General features: G+C 41.6%; 1 protein-coding gene across 1 annotated transcript in view; it reads right to left on the bottom strand.

The window, feature by feature from the left end:
* Nucleotides 1–12,971, bottom strand: part of CTTNBP2 (cortactin binding protein 2) — a 94,177-nt gene extending 81,206 nt beyond the window's left edge. The window contains 2 exon segments of the mRNA XM_026097351.2: nucleotides 28–135; nucleotides 12,550–12,971. Of these exon segments, the coding sequence (XP_025953136.2) occupies nucleotides 28–135; nucleotides 12,550–12,618 (177 nt within the window). The 5' untranslated portion in view covers nucleotides 12,619–12,971.
* Between the last annotated feature and the right edge of the window lie 4,197 nt (nucleotides 12,972–17,168).

The following is a 17,168-nucleotide window of genomic DNA, read 5'->3' as shown; positions in this document are numbered from 1 at the left end:
AACCTAAAAAATAACCCTGTAACTTACCCGCAAGGCTTCAATTACAAGGTCTCGCGCTTCCAGTTCTCCTTCCATTATACTCAAAAGCATGTGCAATTCTGGTTTGCTCAGGTTATCCACATCGAATTCTCTTTTCTGTAAGAAACAAAACACTGATGAACTCACTAATTAAATGACTGTATTAGTTACTGTAAGTCAAAAATGTAGACACATCAAGTCCTAATCACAGGTTCCTCAAACATTCGTTACTGTCAAAACTTGAAGTGGTTTTATCTGTAATACACAAGGTCAAGATCAATAGCGAATAGTCCAACTCTTTATTTAAACTGAAGAAATCAAAAGTCTTCCAGCATGACCTACGGTTTCAAATCCTATACTGTTGCAAGCAATTGATCTTGCAGTCCTGTGAACAATAAGGGTGAAATGGAAAAGAAACGAACTTTGTGATTGACAATTCCTAAATTCAGTCTCACAGCGACAGAAACATTTCAGCTGACCTGAAACAGCACATCAGGAATGAAGGTGAGAGAAGGTGACAGAGACCCAGATCACAGGGCAATGCACCTAATCCAAAGTAGGCTGTCCCTCACTGGCAAACAACTACCATGTCATCACAGTATACTAGGCTGAATGCCAATTTTTGATGCTCAACATGTGAAGAGATGTATGAAATCATATCTGTACGCTTTATCTGCGGTCCCATTTGTCTGACAGGAGGACCTACTTCAGGTTTAAGAAGCACTGAAACACATTTCATAGCAACAATAACTTATATTGATCCTCATAACTATAGTGATGAGTCTGACTTACAGAGTCATCCTAATAAGATGGTAGGATGAGTCTATAATAAAGAATAAGATCAGAGAGCACTTGCATAAACCCTGTCTGCTGGGGAAGTCAGTATGGCTTCCATAAAACAAACTCCCACCTTACAAAGCTGCTAGAGTTCTACAAGAGTGTCAACAATACACGGATAAAGGATAAATACACTGGACAATAACGTATTTAAATTTTCAAGAAGTTTTTGACAAGGTTCTATGGCAAATATTATTAAGGAAACTAATGTGCCACAGTATTGGAGGAAAAGATATCCTATGGCAAGGAAGCAAACAGCAGCGATAACTACTTTTCAAGATAGAGACAGATCAGCATTGGGGACCTCAGGAACCAGTGCCAGGACCAGTTTTATTCAACAATAACTTGGAAAAGGATATGGAACTGTCAGTGACATTCACCCCAAGTGGGAGTTAGGCACATAATCCCTCACTTACAAGATTAATATCCTTATTTTGCCACTGTATAGAAACCTGCTGCACCCACATCTCAGGCACTGCATGAAGTTCTCATCTGAAGGTATAGTAATGGCAACCAAAAGGATCAAGAGAGAGGGAGTAACTACTGGGTGAGGAAAGACGACAAGGCTGGAAGTCTTCTCTTTGGAGATGTAGGGGGGAGGCGAGTTGCCGCTATTTACAAAATCGCAAAGGTAGTGGATAAGCTGAATACAAATCTGTTGTTCACCAAGTCATGCAATACTGACACCAGGGAACATCTAGAGAAATAAGAATGGGATCATTTTAAGGGATATAAAATAATAATTACAAAGGACCAAGGGAGTAGAAGAGGAAGGGACCCAGGAAGTGAGCAGGTTGCTATTTTCTTCCTAAACACTGTCTCCCAATGCCGCCATGTCCTAATTCTGTCAGAAACAGAATACTGGGCTAAATGAACCCTTGGTCTGATCCAGGAGGTCTGGTCCAGACCTGATCCAGGAAGGCATTTCTTATGTTTGTCTGTACACAAAGCCAAATACATAGATGCAGTCTCAGGAGACGCCTCTCTGCCACTCCATTCCTCAAGCCAGATTCAGCTACCAGCCCAACATGTGACACACTATTCACTGCAAGGGAAATACTGTGGCCTTTGCTATGATGTAGATTTGTCTCCTAGCAAAGACCTGAGATGCAGAGATGACTAGCTGTTTTCAGTATGAAGCAATCATTTGCCAAGTTAGCTGTACTGCAGATCTGGATATACTGGCTATTTTCCCTGAGGGAAGAAGTCAAATCTAAGAGTTCAGCTACCCAAGAGCTTAACTTCTAAGGAAAATCCAATAAAAATTAAAGCAAGTACCATTTCTGTTTTCTCAAGGCAGAAGGAGAGCAAAACAGTTGTTCTTTCCTCAGGATGGGAAAGAAAGCCATAGATCAAAGCTACTCAAAAGCTATAATTGTTTTAAGTACAAAATAAAAAAGGAACCCAGAGTAAATCTAACACACAGAGAGATGCATAAATGGCTAGGGAGAGCTGTATGCCAAAACTTTATTTATTTGTATTCAATACACACCATATTGAGCTTCTGTTTTTATTTGAACAACATGGATCAGCAAGAGGACAAATGATTGGACTACTAATTGTAATAAGTGTAACTGTTTCTGGCACAAAGCCATCCAACTCAAACCAAAAAATTTCCAGACTGACCAATAATTATCCTCTATTTTTGCTGCGTGGGTCTGCAATCTCTCTGAACCAAAAGATACCTCTCACCCTTCATGGCAAGAGATGAAGAAAAATGACCAGTTTCTCTGCAGGCTTTTTTCCAACATATGCTGCAGCAGCTTCTCACAATGTTCCTCACGATTCTATACACTGCTCACCAATCTGTGGATGTGTATAGAGTGCAAAGTCACTAAAAGTACACCACCCCTCACATAATCTAGTTCCAATTTTTTTCCTCATAGACTGCAGTAGAATTCACTGTGAGCACCTTTAACTACTAAATTTAATTCAGGCAGATATTAGGACCTGCTGATCCATCTTCCATCTTCTGTGAACTGCCTCATAATATCTAAGCACATCATTTAATTTATTCATATAATTCTTTTTAACTTCTATTTTTCAAATGGAAAACTGATGCAGAGATATTAAGCACTTTTTTCCAAACCACACAGGAAGTAAGTAGGGCAAAACTCAATATTTAGTAACAGTCTTTTGAGTCTCCATTTAGTGGTTTAACCACTAGACTGTCTTCCTTTTCTAAAATATGCTTTCCTCTTCTGACAAAAAAAGGTATCCAAGGCTCTTTAGGGAGGAGGACAGCTCTTCATCAAAAGACTGATAGTACATCACAGGTAAAATTTTATTGCTATGGTCTTCCACAAGAGTTAAGTTAAAGACATAAATGAAAACACTCTTATGTTCTTAAAAAGCCTGACACACTATTCAGCATATGTGATACAGCGATGAGCTTTTTTAATTAAGCATCTGATCAAGCAATTAAAGTAAATTTTGCCCAAGTACGTACTATCAAGCTAAAGCATATGAAAAGGCAGCAACAATAGACAATTAAAAGTGCTATCTCATAATTTAAAGTTAGATATAAATAAACACATATAAAAGTTAATAGAAAGACATACATAACAAAGACATATTCAGCTTTTATATTTTCATGCTAAGAACTTGAAGTGAGAACTAGGAAAACAACCTTGCACGTGAACAGTTATAGTATATCAGACTAAAAGCCCCACTTAGCCTAGTATCTGTCTCCAACAGCAGCAAATAATAATGCGTGCCTTGAAATCAGTACCAGAACAGGACAAGCACATAATGACACTCTCTCAGCCTCCACCAATTTGCAGCTTAAGCACCTCCTGAGCCAGAAGCAGCAATTTAGCATGTAGCAGCCCTTGATGGATACACCTGTTGTGAATTTGCCCCATTGCTTTTTGAATATCTGTGTAATTTTTGCATCCACATTTTCCTGAAGCAAAATATTCCACAACTCAAACTGTGCAAGAACTACCTCCCTGCTTGGGAATCTGCTACCAGCTACTTTTGCTTGATGCCTCAGATTTATTAAACAGAGAATAAATAAAGTCCATGCTACTCACTCTGTGAGATCTTCATGTATATATGAAAAACAAAATTCCCCTCAAATTGACATCCAAAAATCAATCAAAAGAGATGCACAAAGACAAAAAGAGAAATAAAGAATTTAAAAGCTGTTTAGGATGAAAAAGAAAAGAAGTGAACCTTTGGGCCTAATTAACTGCCTTCCTTTATAGAAGGATTATTTCAGTGTAAGAAAAATGGCATCAATCAGACATGCATCATTATTTCACCATAAAATAAGAAAATGGGCTATCATTTTTCAAGTCTTATTTATGAATAATTTTATGCCTACGGAGGCTTTCTTATCATAAATTTATCTGACAAATTTTGAAAGCAGAATGATCACTTTTTTCCCCAGTATTTAAGGATTGAAAGTTTAAGGTCATCTTAAATTTATTATGGATAAGCAACCTTGAATCGCCTGACACCGGGTAAGAGTGCACATGGCAGTTGCCACCCTGCCTCTCCTCACCCACACCTCCAAATCAATACATACCGAGCTACAATGTAGCTTACCCTAACCTCAACAAAGTATACAGTTTAAAGATTTAATGTATTCTCAAGATGTGGTTGTATAAATATTTTTTAAGATTTGGGTAAATAAAGCATATGATTAAATACAACTACCCCGCCTCTTAAGCACTTCCTTGTCTGCCATCATTTGGGGACTGGGATGTCAGTCATGGCAGACTTGCTTGTAGTTGTCCAAATGGAGCACTGTTTGCTTACATTATACAAAAAACATTATTTAGATTGAGAAAAGTAATCTTCCTAACATCTTCCTATAAAGCCATAAGTCTTACATCTCTAGAAAATAAAGTCTCCATTAGTGGCTCATCACTTGTACGTCATCTGATATTTGGCTACAATACATCTTGTCCAGTGCCAAGCTGGAACAATTTAACCAACAATTTAACAAGTACCTAACAAAGCCATCCATTATTTTGGTTTTGCAACATAAATGTAGGAATACGTTGCCTGAGGGTGAAATTTGGCATATGCAACCCAAACACAAGAAAATGTTTCTCTCCCCCTTATCAGGATTTTAAAATGTCTGGTTTATGTGATTGAGAAGAATAAAGTACCTGAAAAAGACTATGGCTTCTGCTCTGTAAGTCTCTAAACCTCCCCATTTCATTTTGCAGACCAATTTTGTAAGGAGTTTGTGTTGCCTGAAAGCAAGCGCACAAGCAACAGAGCAAACAGCCAATCAGCTAAAACACATTGAACAATCTTTGAAAGAGTAGAGGCAAAATGATAACCTTTATCATTAAAGAGTAAATATTTGGCTCTACCAAGAGCCAAAAAGAAAACAAAAGCCTATCTTCCAAATAAGAAAGGGCTCAGCTAGGACATCAGTCATCAAACAGGACAGGCATTTTCCCCCCTTCCATCACCTTTAGAAAAGATGCAAAGGGCATGGAACGTATTCTTGAAGGGAAGGGTCACCAAGAGGCAAAGGAACAGAAAGGACTCTTCCCCACTTAAATAGCTATTTAGAGCAGTGATGGCAAAAGTCTTCAGGGTTAAATTTATTCCCCTTCCCCCGCCCCCCAAAAAATTTACTGTCAGGGATCGGCAGTGTCAATAGTTTGACTTTGCTGATCCAGCCCAGTAGGTACTACTGGCCACTTCGGAAGCTAGGAGCGCAGTTCTTGCTACCACAGCTGCTGTCACAGACTCAGCTGCCTCTAGCAGAGGTCTGAATAGGTAGATAGGAAAGTTACAGCCTTCTAATTTCCTTTAAGCAGGGCAGAGGCAAAAGGCAAGTTAGCTGTGGATTAAGCACAAATGACCAAGGAAAACAAGCTCCTTCCTGCTCAGAAAGCAGCTACATAGCCTTTTTAGAGAGGGAGCCGGGTCATAACCCAGGACTTGAAAAAGAAATCTGCAGAGCATAGCTGAGTGTTGAGATGGAAAGATGGAGGGAAAGGAGAAGTATAAAAATGGTGTACAGGAAACACATAGGGAAAAGCTGTCAAAAAGAGTCCTTTCAGAAGAGAAGGGAAAGGTGCATATCTACATTTGTTACATATTTTATACTGAGCTCCATTAAATACACACAAGAGTCCTCTTGAGGATTCACAAAGCCAAGATGAGGTTTTAAAAATAAAATGATTTGCTACTATTTATTAGGCCGTAGAGAGTAAACTTTTAATATCATGATGGTCTCACAGTCATCAGTGCATTATCATCAGACCCACGAAACCACTGCACCAGGGAAACAAAACTCTGATTCACGCATTTTACAAAATTGAGCATGTTCCCCAAGTAGAATTCATCTGATCAAGCATAAACATCTGTTTTGACTAGTTCCCTTCAGTTGCCCACACTTAGGTATCCAGTGCAATTTGAGAAGTCCTGGGGATCAGAGAGATCTTTTCAGGACAGGCATATATGACACAGGACATAGGACAATCATCCATGCCATCTGGATTGGTAGTAGGTGGCCAACTGGGGTACCCTAGAGCATCTCAAATGCTGTTAACACTTATATGTGGACTACTAAAGGGAGCCCTCAGGCAAGGATTAAGACACCCAGAAGTTAGCTGTCAGTATGTGAACGAGGTGCCTAATCTCCCATTATTGCCAAGGAAGAGCTATTTAGCCTAGTCAAAACAGCCAAGAACGCTATCCAGCTGACCAGCCACCAGAATATTTGTTCAAGGCTCCACCAACGGTATTCATTACACTGACTGTAATGGGATACTAAATACCGTGCATACATGTAAACACCTAAATTCAAAAGTCTTGTACCTCTAAGAGTCACCTGTCTAATCACTTCACTCAAAAGTAGAAGTTCACTATTCTGTTCATCCTAAAGTAGATTTCGAAAACAGACCATTCTGTTTTATAAAACAGATCATAACCACTTCTTTCTTTCCACTGACTCTAAAAGGAAGTCTGAAGAACTAGCTCAATGTAAACATAGGCAAGTGGTCAAATGAATCCCAATCCTTTTCTAATACAGAAAACTCTGCAAGTGCTCAGAGTACTGAAAGAAGAGATTATAATGTCCATAGTGTCATAATGTCCATAATGACATACATGGAGACTCCAGAGACAACGTCATTTTTTGCTCTCAACATTTAGTTTATGTTGTCTTTTATTTAAGTCAATGTACTTGGACATGGGTAAAAGAGGTGCAAGCATAGAAAAAAAAAACAGTAAAGCCTAAAAAGTTTTAGAACCACTGAGTTAGAATAACTAGTATCAGGTCTTGCTTGAGGTTTCTTGCTGCAGAGAATATCATCTAAGGATAACTTTCAGAACTTACATAAAATTTAATACAATCATATCTAAGGACCATGAGGGAACTTAACATGCATTTAATTATGCACATCCATTAGTCCACTGACTTTTATTGGATTGTTCACCACATGAAGTTACTTGCTTATTCTGCTCTCATCTTCCCCAAGTGCAGCTCCCTTGCTTTCCATTGTTTTCTTTTTATGTTTCTTTTTTAAGTTTGGGAAGATTTTGTTTACCTGCTGCAGCTTTTTGGCTTGGGCTAGCAGTAAAACTTTTAACAGCTGTAGTATTAATTGTAAATATAACTAAAAGTTGAGAAATTTATTTTAAAAGCCAAGAAAAACCCAAAAGCACAAAATTAGTAAGACACTGAGCTTTATACATATCCAGATAGTATCATAACTGCTAAAACGTATTTGCAAACTATGAACACCCAAATGTATTTAGGTATCTTTGATTTCAGTATGAGTTAAGTACCCAAGTCCTTTTATGGATTCAGACTCACAACTTTCCAGCAACCATGCTTATACTATTACTTAAATTTAACAGGCTTTTTCTGTTCAGAAAGTCAATTTCAAGTAAGTTACTTCTAAGGCAAATAGTATCTGATCAGATCCACACATAGGTACACATTCGTGAAGTTATCCTTAGAGCTGTTTTCAACTCCTTCAAAATTTTAAACCTTACACTGTGTAGAACCAAAATCAAGACCCCAGAACTTCAATTCACACACCACAGAGGCAATATCTCTTACCTAAGCCTACCTGACACCTTCCTGTTTACATATTCAAGTATTACAAAGGTTCCGTAATCAATTGCTCCTTTTTTTTGGAAGGGGTGGCTGTGGATGCAGACCTCAGACTGCTGTCTTCCTAAACTCCGAGTGCCGCCTTCTCCTTCCAATTTCTTCATTTCCATTTCTATTCCTATCTCCTTATAACACCTCTGATATCAAAACAAAGCCTTTCTCCCCCATGCTTACACCAGTCAAGTTCAGCTGGTTGGGAAAAAGAAAAGAGCAGGACATACTGCATCTTACAGATCTGCTCCTCCATGCTGCTTCCACACAACTGACTCACAGCATTGCCCCTTGCACTTCATCTTTAATGACAGACGGTGTGACAAGCGCACATTTGGAAGAGAAAGAAATGTTTACAAAGCAGATTACATTTAGTGGCTTTCTTTTTTTCATTCTCCTGGACCTTCACAACAAGGGAAGAGAGGCTGTGCTGCAGGTCAGGGACGAGAACACACGGGAGAGGCAATGCTGTAGGTTGGGGTGATGGGAGAAGGGGCAGAAAGGAGGTTGTATAGCAAGGCATTAAGCATATTATTGCAAGATGGATGGAGTCTAGTTTCTCATTATGGAGGAGGTATAAAGCAGCAGCAGGACTCCAACAGACAGAACTGCTGCTCTCTCCACATTTCACTTGAATGTTGGAACACCTCCACAGTGTTGCTCATCTCACTAGATGAAAACCACTTCTCTGAATGGTAAGAGTACACCAAGAACTTGTATCATGTTAGGATCATGCTAGTTAGCCAATGCCCTTTTGCAAGAGACCATTTCCCAGGATGTAGTCCCCAGTAAAAAATACAGTCTTTGCTCTCAAGGGTTATGGCCTCATTTTCTGTTACTTGTAACATTTTTCAGACAAGAAGCTTACCAACTCATCTAAGTCAGCCCGTATAATTGATCTGACCAAATCGTTATTCAGCATTCCACTATACAGTGTTGACCAGAGCGGCAATTCTACTACAAGCATCCTTGCAGATCGATAGATCCTGAATATACCAAACTAAGCATACAAACCTACAAAATGCCACCACAAAGTGTCATGGAATGTCTCTCCATTTATTTTGTTATCAATTTTTAATCCAATTAACACAGACAATATTCTCCCAAGTGCAACTTTTGGGTTGCTGTGGGACAAGTAATAACATACAAGTATGTTATAAACTGTAGGCCTAATATTTCATAAATTACATTCCATCTCTCCCATTACTTACCACTGCAAGTAGTGCAATGATACAGAGAATCACTTCAAGAAACAAAACTTTCTTGCTTCTTGAATATACATTAGCAACTGATCATTTCAAATATGTGCACATCAACTCCCAATGAAATTCTGACTGATGAAGTCAGTAGCGAAATTCTGACTGACTTCGGAGAAGTCAAAATTCCAGTCTACAAATATTCTCTTTACGTACAGCTTTACAGAAGGCAGAAGGTACCATCTCTTAGAGGAAACTATCATTTATGCTTTCAATCACTGGTCAAGCAAAATCCAAGGGAAAGATTGTTTTTACTGAACAATTTTAACAAATTCTGTTTGACAGAACAGGCTTTTCATAGCCTTCGTTTCACTGAAGCTGTAACACCTGACAGTCCAGACCTCTGCGCACTGCAGGTTGGTGCTCAATGTTTCAATAAAAAAAATGTCAAGTTGGATTATTTCCTGCTATTGTATATTCATTATCAGTAGATATTATACAGATGGAAGTCATTCAAAGATATCCTGAAAGACACACACTTTTGCCCTCGATTCTGGTTTATATTGCACCAATACAATTCCACTGGCTTCAGTGCAATCAGGGTAGGTATGAAAGAGGACCAGACTCAGTCCCATGCCATTTTTCCTTGTTGCTCCTGCCACTGTAAAAATACCAGTATTTCTGTGGAAAAGAAGTGGTGAGCTTACCAACTGCTGTACTTTATCAAAGGAAACTCAGAATGACAAGACTGTTGGTTTCGCTCCTGAATGTAACACCGTATAGAACACACTGCACTTTTTTAGTCAAATTCCCTAGATTTTTTTTAGTTAAATTCCCTGGTGAATATAAAAAAAGGAGGGGTCATTTTTTATCCTTTTCTACAATGATTCTAAAAGCAGCAAAAAAAAAGCCTTTTTTTCCAGTGATGCTGCTGATAGTGTACCAAGATGTAATCATAATAGTATTTAGTATGAGGAAATCCTACTGTACTGTCTACTGTTACATACCTCCTACTTACACCATAGTATTTTACACAATAATATATTACTATGACAAATCATCATTTCCACAGTTTTTCACTGCACTGTTTGTGCATTCAGAGTTCTGAGAATTAAAAAATGACAAACCTAAAACTGTACTGAAAATACAGTATTTCATTATAACTTGAAGTTTAGTGTGACTTACAAATAGTCACCTGGATGCTTACTGTAATCCTGACAGTAAGTAAGATGGTTCAATTCATAATTTTGTATCTTGCGTCTAAGACAGAAAATAAGGTCTTCATAATACTCCTTCAAGAAGAACACTACAGTATCGTACAAATATTTTTTTAAAACTTTTTCATTGTGTAGGAGAGTTCTTTTTACTTGCTCATACAAGAAATAAAAGGAAACCAAAAATTCAAAGTTTATACCAGCAGGGAAAAAAAGATGACAAGGAATATTAAATATTTAAGGACTGCAGGCAAATTAAAAATAAAAGACATCATTTTAAAAATATTTTGTTATTGCTCTAATAACTTGGTTACAACTTCAGTTATAGAGGAACACAGAGGTTACTTTCTAGTATCTCTTTAGTTTTTAAAAATATTTTTAGAAACAGTGTGCATTGTAGAGCTACCACTTCTACCTTAGACAATGAGATCATCAAATTGCAGGAGTGGCTTACGCTGCATTGCCTAAAAGTGCAACATTAGATAATTACTTGTTTATGAGCTACTGTTCTGAGTTCTTAAAACTAAAACTTAATAATAATACAAATATACTAAAAAAAGCTACATTACAAATAAATTTTGCTCAAAATTCATTTTCAAAGTATTAAATATTTTGCTTTTATGAATTTTTACCTTAATATTCATTTATACCACAGTTAAGTCCTTTTTAAAGACAGTGATGTTATAAATATTCACTACGTAAGGATTACTTTTTCTTTTTTTTAAGTAAAACTCAATTTCTAGGACAACAGCGTGAAATTTAAAGCACAGTTAGAACACGATTTCAGAGAATCGCTAGCGCCTGTTCGAAAGAAGACAAAACAAACATTAACAATACCCTCGATTTCACAGAAACTAGTACCATCCTCCCTTCTTGGGCCATTACCTTCAGAAACGATCCAATGTAAGATTGGATTTTATTATTTTATTATCCTAAACAATGCATTTCGCTACAATGAAAAGCATCTACAACCCTAGAGAACACAGCCTGATAGTGGACTTTCCCATCCAGTTCTCACCAGTAACTGTCAACTGGACTATTAACACAAGCTGATTAACACCAGACAACCCACAAGCAAATACCACAAGATGTGACTACAGCAGATCTTGGAGGCTCTTCCTTGCATAAGGAAGAGCACGAGGGAGATGGATCTGCAATTGCTCTACACTGTTCAGGTCCACCGGACAGGTGAGAGGGCAGGACGAACAAAGCGAGCCGGACACTCGAGGAGGGTACTTCTGCTCTCCTGCAGAGGGATTATGTGAGGAGCAGCAGAAAGAAGCCTTATCGCTTGCAAATTTAAGCAGAGCAGGAAAGACTCCGCTCAGTTTACACTGACTGGCACCACATTGTGTCTGCCTTCTCCCAAGGTATCTCAGCACCTGCGGGGAAAGACATACGCGAGTTTTCTCCGCGGGTGCTGGGTTTTTCTAAGCGGGGAAGCAGCTCTGGTCCTAAGGCACAGCGCTGGCGCGGCGAGGGCCGCCGGGCCCGGCCAGCCACGCCGTGCCCATCCCCACACGCCGGGCGGGCGGCGAAGGGGCGCTGCCCCGGCTCTGGGAGCCACCACGGAGCGGAACAGGGAGGGGAGAACGGAGAGTGAAGGAACGCCCGCTGCTGCGGGCTCGGCCGCCCGGCAAGGGTTAAGCTCAGCGTTTCCCCCGCCGCGGGCTGACAGCTCCCACCGCCCCGGGCGCTGTCACCGCCTCAGCCCGCCCGGAGCGGAGGGGTGCAGCGCCCCTCACTGTGGCGAGCGGCGCGGGAGCAAGGCGAGACGCGGAGCGGACGGCGCGGCCCCGCGGGCGCCTCGCCCTCCCCGTCGCCCCGCCACCCTGCCCGGCCAGCGCCCTTCGCAGCCGCCTCCGTGCCCCCCGCGGGAGCCGCGCTCCTCGCCCACCCCGCGTCGGGGCAGCGGGAGGGAACAATGGGGGGAGCCCGCAGGGGGCTCGGGGAGAAGCGGGGCGGCAGGAGAGGACCGCGCCGCCGCCGCCGCGCCCCTCTCTCTTCTCCCCCGGGGCGGGACGGGGCTCGGCTGCGGCGGACCCGCCGCAGCCGAGCCCCGTCCCGCCCCAGGGGAGAAGGAGGGCGGAGGGAGGGAGCGGGGGAGGCAGGTCTCCAAGCGCTGCTTCGTTCCGTCCCCACACGAAGCCTCCTCGCCCCGGCTGGGTCTAAGCCCCGCGCCCGCAGAGCCGGTTACCGCTGCCGTGGCCGCCGAGTCCTCCTGGCCGCCAGAGCCCGGCTCGCCGCTCGCGCCTTCCGTCGCCATCTTCCCGCTGTAACGGCTCCGGCGCGGAGCGGAGCCGAGTGGCAGCCGCCGCCGCCGCCAGGCGCTTAACCCCCTCCCCGCCGGCACCAAGCCAGCCGGGAGCGGGGCGCTTAACCCCTGCGGCGCCGCGCCTCGCAGCGAGGGCTGCCGGAGCCCGGTCTCCTTGCCTGCCGGCCGCGGCGAACGACGCCCGGAGTTGGGCGACTGCCGTCCAGAGGCGCTCGGGTTTCCTTTCCTCCTCCTTCCCCCGCCGCCACCATCCGGCCCGGAGGCAGGCGGAGGGGGGGAAGCGGGACCCCGCCGCGGGCTGCCCGCACGCAGCGGTGGCGGAGGGGAGTGCCCAGGCCCCGCGCTGCCCAGGCCCCCTCCACACCTCTCCCGTCCCCCGCCCCTGCGCTGGGAAGTAGCGGAATGAAAAGAAAGGAATAAGGGGGAAAAAAAAGCTTTTGCAGTGGGCTTGGCTTACCTGCCCAGTTAGATCCTTAAACCAGCTGAAGTGCATTAGGGAAGGGGACCTCTTTACCAATACCTTGTTCTTTCTGGTGGTGCTGACACAGGGAGTGTACTGGGAAGAGCACCTCTCTCTTCAGACCTCCTGTGGAGGGGCAGGGGGAGGACATGGCTGTTGACAGACCTTGTTTACGTGTGTATTTTCAAGCCAGGCTGGCCTGCAAGCCTGCACTACCGTGGACCTTAATCCAGGCCTAGCACTCGGGGGCCAGGTTAAAACCTTCCTGTGCCAGACCCAGAGCCCACCCTGGCCTGGCACTGCCCTTCGTCTTTCCAGAGCAGCACCTGCATCAAAGTCTGCTTTAACTCCTCCAGAGGAAGGTTTAGCTTGTGCTTCCCTCGCTACCACATAGGCTAAACCACACATCCCCCAGCAGCGCGAGTTGGTGCTACACCATCTGCTTGAAGGGATGTTCCCCACGGTGCTGCTCTTCTCCCGCTCTGGGACCCCAGCTAGTTAGCTATATGCCAAAACCAAATCTGAATGTACCCTCTTCTAGGACCAACTCAAATCTGTTATAAACAGAATCCAGGACATTATTTATTCTACAGTCACATACAACTTTTCCCAGTGACAGGTCCTGCTGAGCCTTGCCTGTCTCCACCTGTACTAGGCTGCTTCAGATCTCTGTCTATACTCCATTCCCTTGGCACTGAGACCAGACCGAAAGGGGCCAGCACCTTCCCTTGATTAAAGACAGCAAATGTTCCTCCAAGCATGCAGTACCTAAGGATATAACTAAAAACATGCATGAACTTTCCCCTTTTATGGGGGAAAGGCAAAACAATGAGAAATTAGTAGAATGAACTTCAACTATAGTGGAAATGTTCACTGAACAGAGTGGACAGAATTCAGTATATAGGCTCTGTTACAGTACACATAAACTCCAAACAAATAAATGCATTCTTTTTTTTTTCTCCATAAAAACCACCTAACTCTCTTCCTGTTCAAGTTTTACACTTTTTGTAACTGTATTGTGTGCTCACATCCCTTCCACTGCTGAAGTTGAGAAATGGCATTGATGGCACAGAGCCTAAACCAACTCATTTTTCTCAGTTCCTCAAACTCTAATACCATTTAATTGGTTTTTAATAAAAATTGTTGCTTGCTTACTTTATTGATGGCAAAGTACTACTTATCATTTATATAAAGTTCTAGGAGTATGTGGTGCTTTGCCATTAAGCTTCTCAGCTTAATGAAAAATCACTTATATCCTATGCACTTTGTCATACTTACTCCTCTCCAAATGGGTTTTAAACACTATAGTGTTTTGAACTGGTTTGAGAATATCTTTTCTCTTATTGATTCCTATCTACCCTTATCATTTCCAGTATTTCCCTGGTGTTTAACTTTTGTTAGAATCATCTGCTGACCATCACAGTTACTAGACTGTCTTTCTAACTGAGCTAGTACAAAGCATTCACAGAACATCCTATGTAAGTGCTACTTTTTAAGTCCATCCACATCACATGAGTGATGTGGCAAAGGCTGCACTATTTATCTCTTGCTCTGCTGAGACCATAAACTCTGAGGTTTAGCTGATATTTTATCAATTACCAAGAGAACATTTATCAAAATAACAATGAATATTAGATTAGTCATAGCTTACTATCTCAGGCTTGAGAATTGATCTCTCTTTCCTCATCTGAAGATAAATTTAGAAATTCTTTTTTAGAAATTCTTTCTGAGAGGAAAGGGGGTGTAAGTCTCAGATCTCAGCCAACAAAAATTAATGGGATAGATGGACCAGCAAGACTTCAGCTAAAAGCCCGCCCCCATACAACTAACATCCAGCACATCATCCAAGCGTTGGAAGTAGTTTGACTTGCTGTTGTGGCAGAAAAAATCAGAGGCATGCTTTAGAAGGAGGAATGATCTAGATTTCTTCTTTATGCCACTAAATTAATCATCACAACATTTTGAAAATATTATTGATTTTTGTAATTGTATGAGGCTCTACTGGGTGTTTGTGTTTCTTAACTTTTTCCTCCCTAATGACAGCAACAAGGCTTATTGGTGGTGTGAGAGCACTAAAATCCATATTAGATATTACTAATCACTACTGTGAGCAGATTCTTATGCTGGATAGTAGTCATTACTGCACTGTCCATGATGGTGGCTGGGTGCAAACATCTGAGGTTTTGCTGCATGAAGAACTCCTTCAGACTCAGGACCATCTCTAAAGTGGGAAATATTCTCCACTTGATTGTTAACACTGCATCGCTGGGTAATGTGTTACTTATTCTCTGGCTGTTTATGCTACTTTTATCCTCTCTTTCAGGATTGGCTTTATGCTCTCAAAAATATAGCATCTACACATATACTATATGGGTTCGGAGAGATGGCCAGCATGACTTGGTGACTGCTCCCATAATGCACTGTCATCGCTATGGCTGTAGTATACAGAGTAAAACGTCTCTAACACATGGCCAAGTTCGAGCTTTGCTGGAGGAGAAATCGCTTATGCTTTTACAGACAAATTATTTTGTCACTACATTGAGGCAAAGGAGGTGCTTTTCTCAGAGGAAGGTGCTCCCTATTTTAATAGTAGCATGTAGCTGGCAAACTGAAAATAATTAACTCTTTCTCTGCTACTCCAGCTTTACTGGGATTGAGTGACAGAAAGGAAAGGCTAAGCCTAGGAGTAGTCCCTACAACCGAGCTTTCAATGTGTTTCTTTCCTATGATTAGAGAACTGACAGGCAAAGGTGGAACGTCCACACCTTACAGGAAGCAGCTGCTGTACCGAGCAGCGCACTCATTCCCTCCATTAACACGCAACTGCTGTGATAGAAAAGGTATGGCTTGGCTTTACACTGGCAGGAAAGCAAATTGCTTTGCATCTAAATCATATAGTGTATTGAGGCCTTGCCACGTTGTTACTGACTATTTTTATAAAACAAAAATTAGCAAAAGGGTATTTTATTCAGCCTTTTTTAAAGACAAACCTGTGTCTGAGTTTAAAGCAAGCAGGAGACATTGAAGCCAAAAGGTAAATTTTTATGGAAAATTAGGTACCTGAAAAAAGTAAGTAATTGTTGTATCATTACAATCTTTTCAGAGGTCACCCCAGTGCTATTTAAGGCATTTCTGCTGTCACCCTCATCTAGGACTTAACAAGCCCACGTATACAGCATAATCCAGATACTGCACTGATCACCCCTTCGGGGAACTTTGGTCTTGGAGATTAGTGAGCAATACAGAAGATTCTGGTAGTGAACCATTAGCTTGGGTTTTGTGAAGAAGGGTTTGCTTTCTTTGGAAGATGGCACTCTATAGTCTGGGTGAAATTCAACAGAAAGAGAATCAGTATTCTACAAGGCATGTTGGCTGTTTCTGAGGATGTTAAACTACCATGAAAAGGGAAGGTGAAAAGGAGATATAAAATTACACTGTTAAGAGCAAAATGGACTCTCCAGTTGCCATCAATAGAAGAGATGCTGTAATTGACTATGCACAAGGAGCATAGATAATAAATAAAAAGTATTGGAATTATTGATTTATAAGCATAAATTCAACAGTGCTGGGTATTACTATAACCCAGTGATATGATTCACATGATTGGAATGCTGAAAACTGGCTATAATATGATTAGAAAGGCACAAGTGGAGAAAAAGAAGGGAAAGCACTCTATCAAAAATGGTATTTTGTGTGTCAGCATTACTGACATCTCAGAAACAAGTTATTTGAATGTTTATGAATTGTATTTTAATGTTTAAAGCATAAAATGAAGTATTAGATAGTGTCTACTGCAAACCTCCCATCATACTAAGGAACAAAATGACAAGCATCTTTTATATAGAAAAAGAAAACTGCTATCACCGTGGCTTTACCGTGAATGACACAAAATCTCATTCTGCCAATGCTAAAACATCCTGGAAATATCTAAAAATTACAAGTGACAATTCAGGAACTTTACCTTGAGCAGGAGGATTCTGAATAAGACTTCATTTTAACACATGAAGAGGGAAGGCTAGATCCAGCTGGAGTCCTAAACACCTAAAACTAGACAGTTTTCTATGCTTAACTTCTAGAAATC

The sequence above is a fragment of the Dromaius novaehollandiae genome, chromosome 1 (assembly GCF_036370855.1).
Source record: "Dromaius novaehollandiae isolate bDroNov1 chromosome 1, bDroNov1.hap1, whole genome shotgun sequence".
Classification (NCBI taxonomy): Eukaryota; Metazoa; Chordata; class Aves; order Casuariiformes; family Dromaiidae; genus Dromaius; species Dromaius novaehollandiae.
This window is presented reverse-complemented; position numbering and strand designations above follow the sequence as displayed.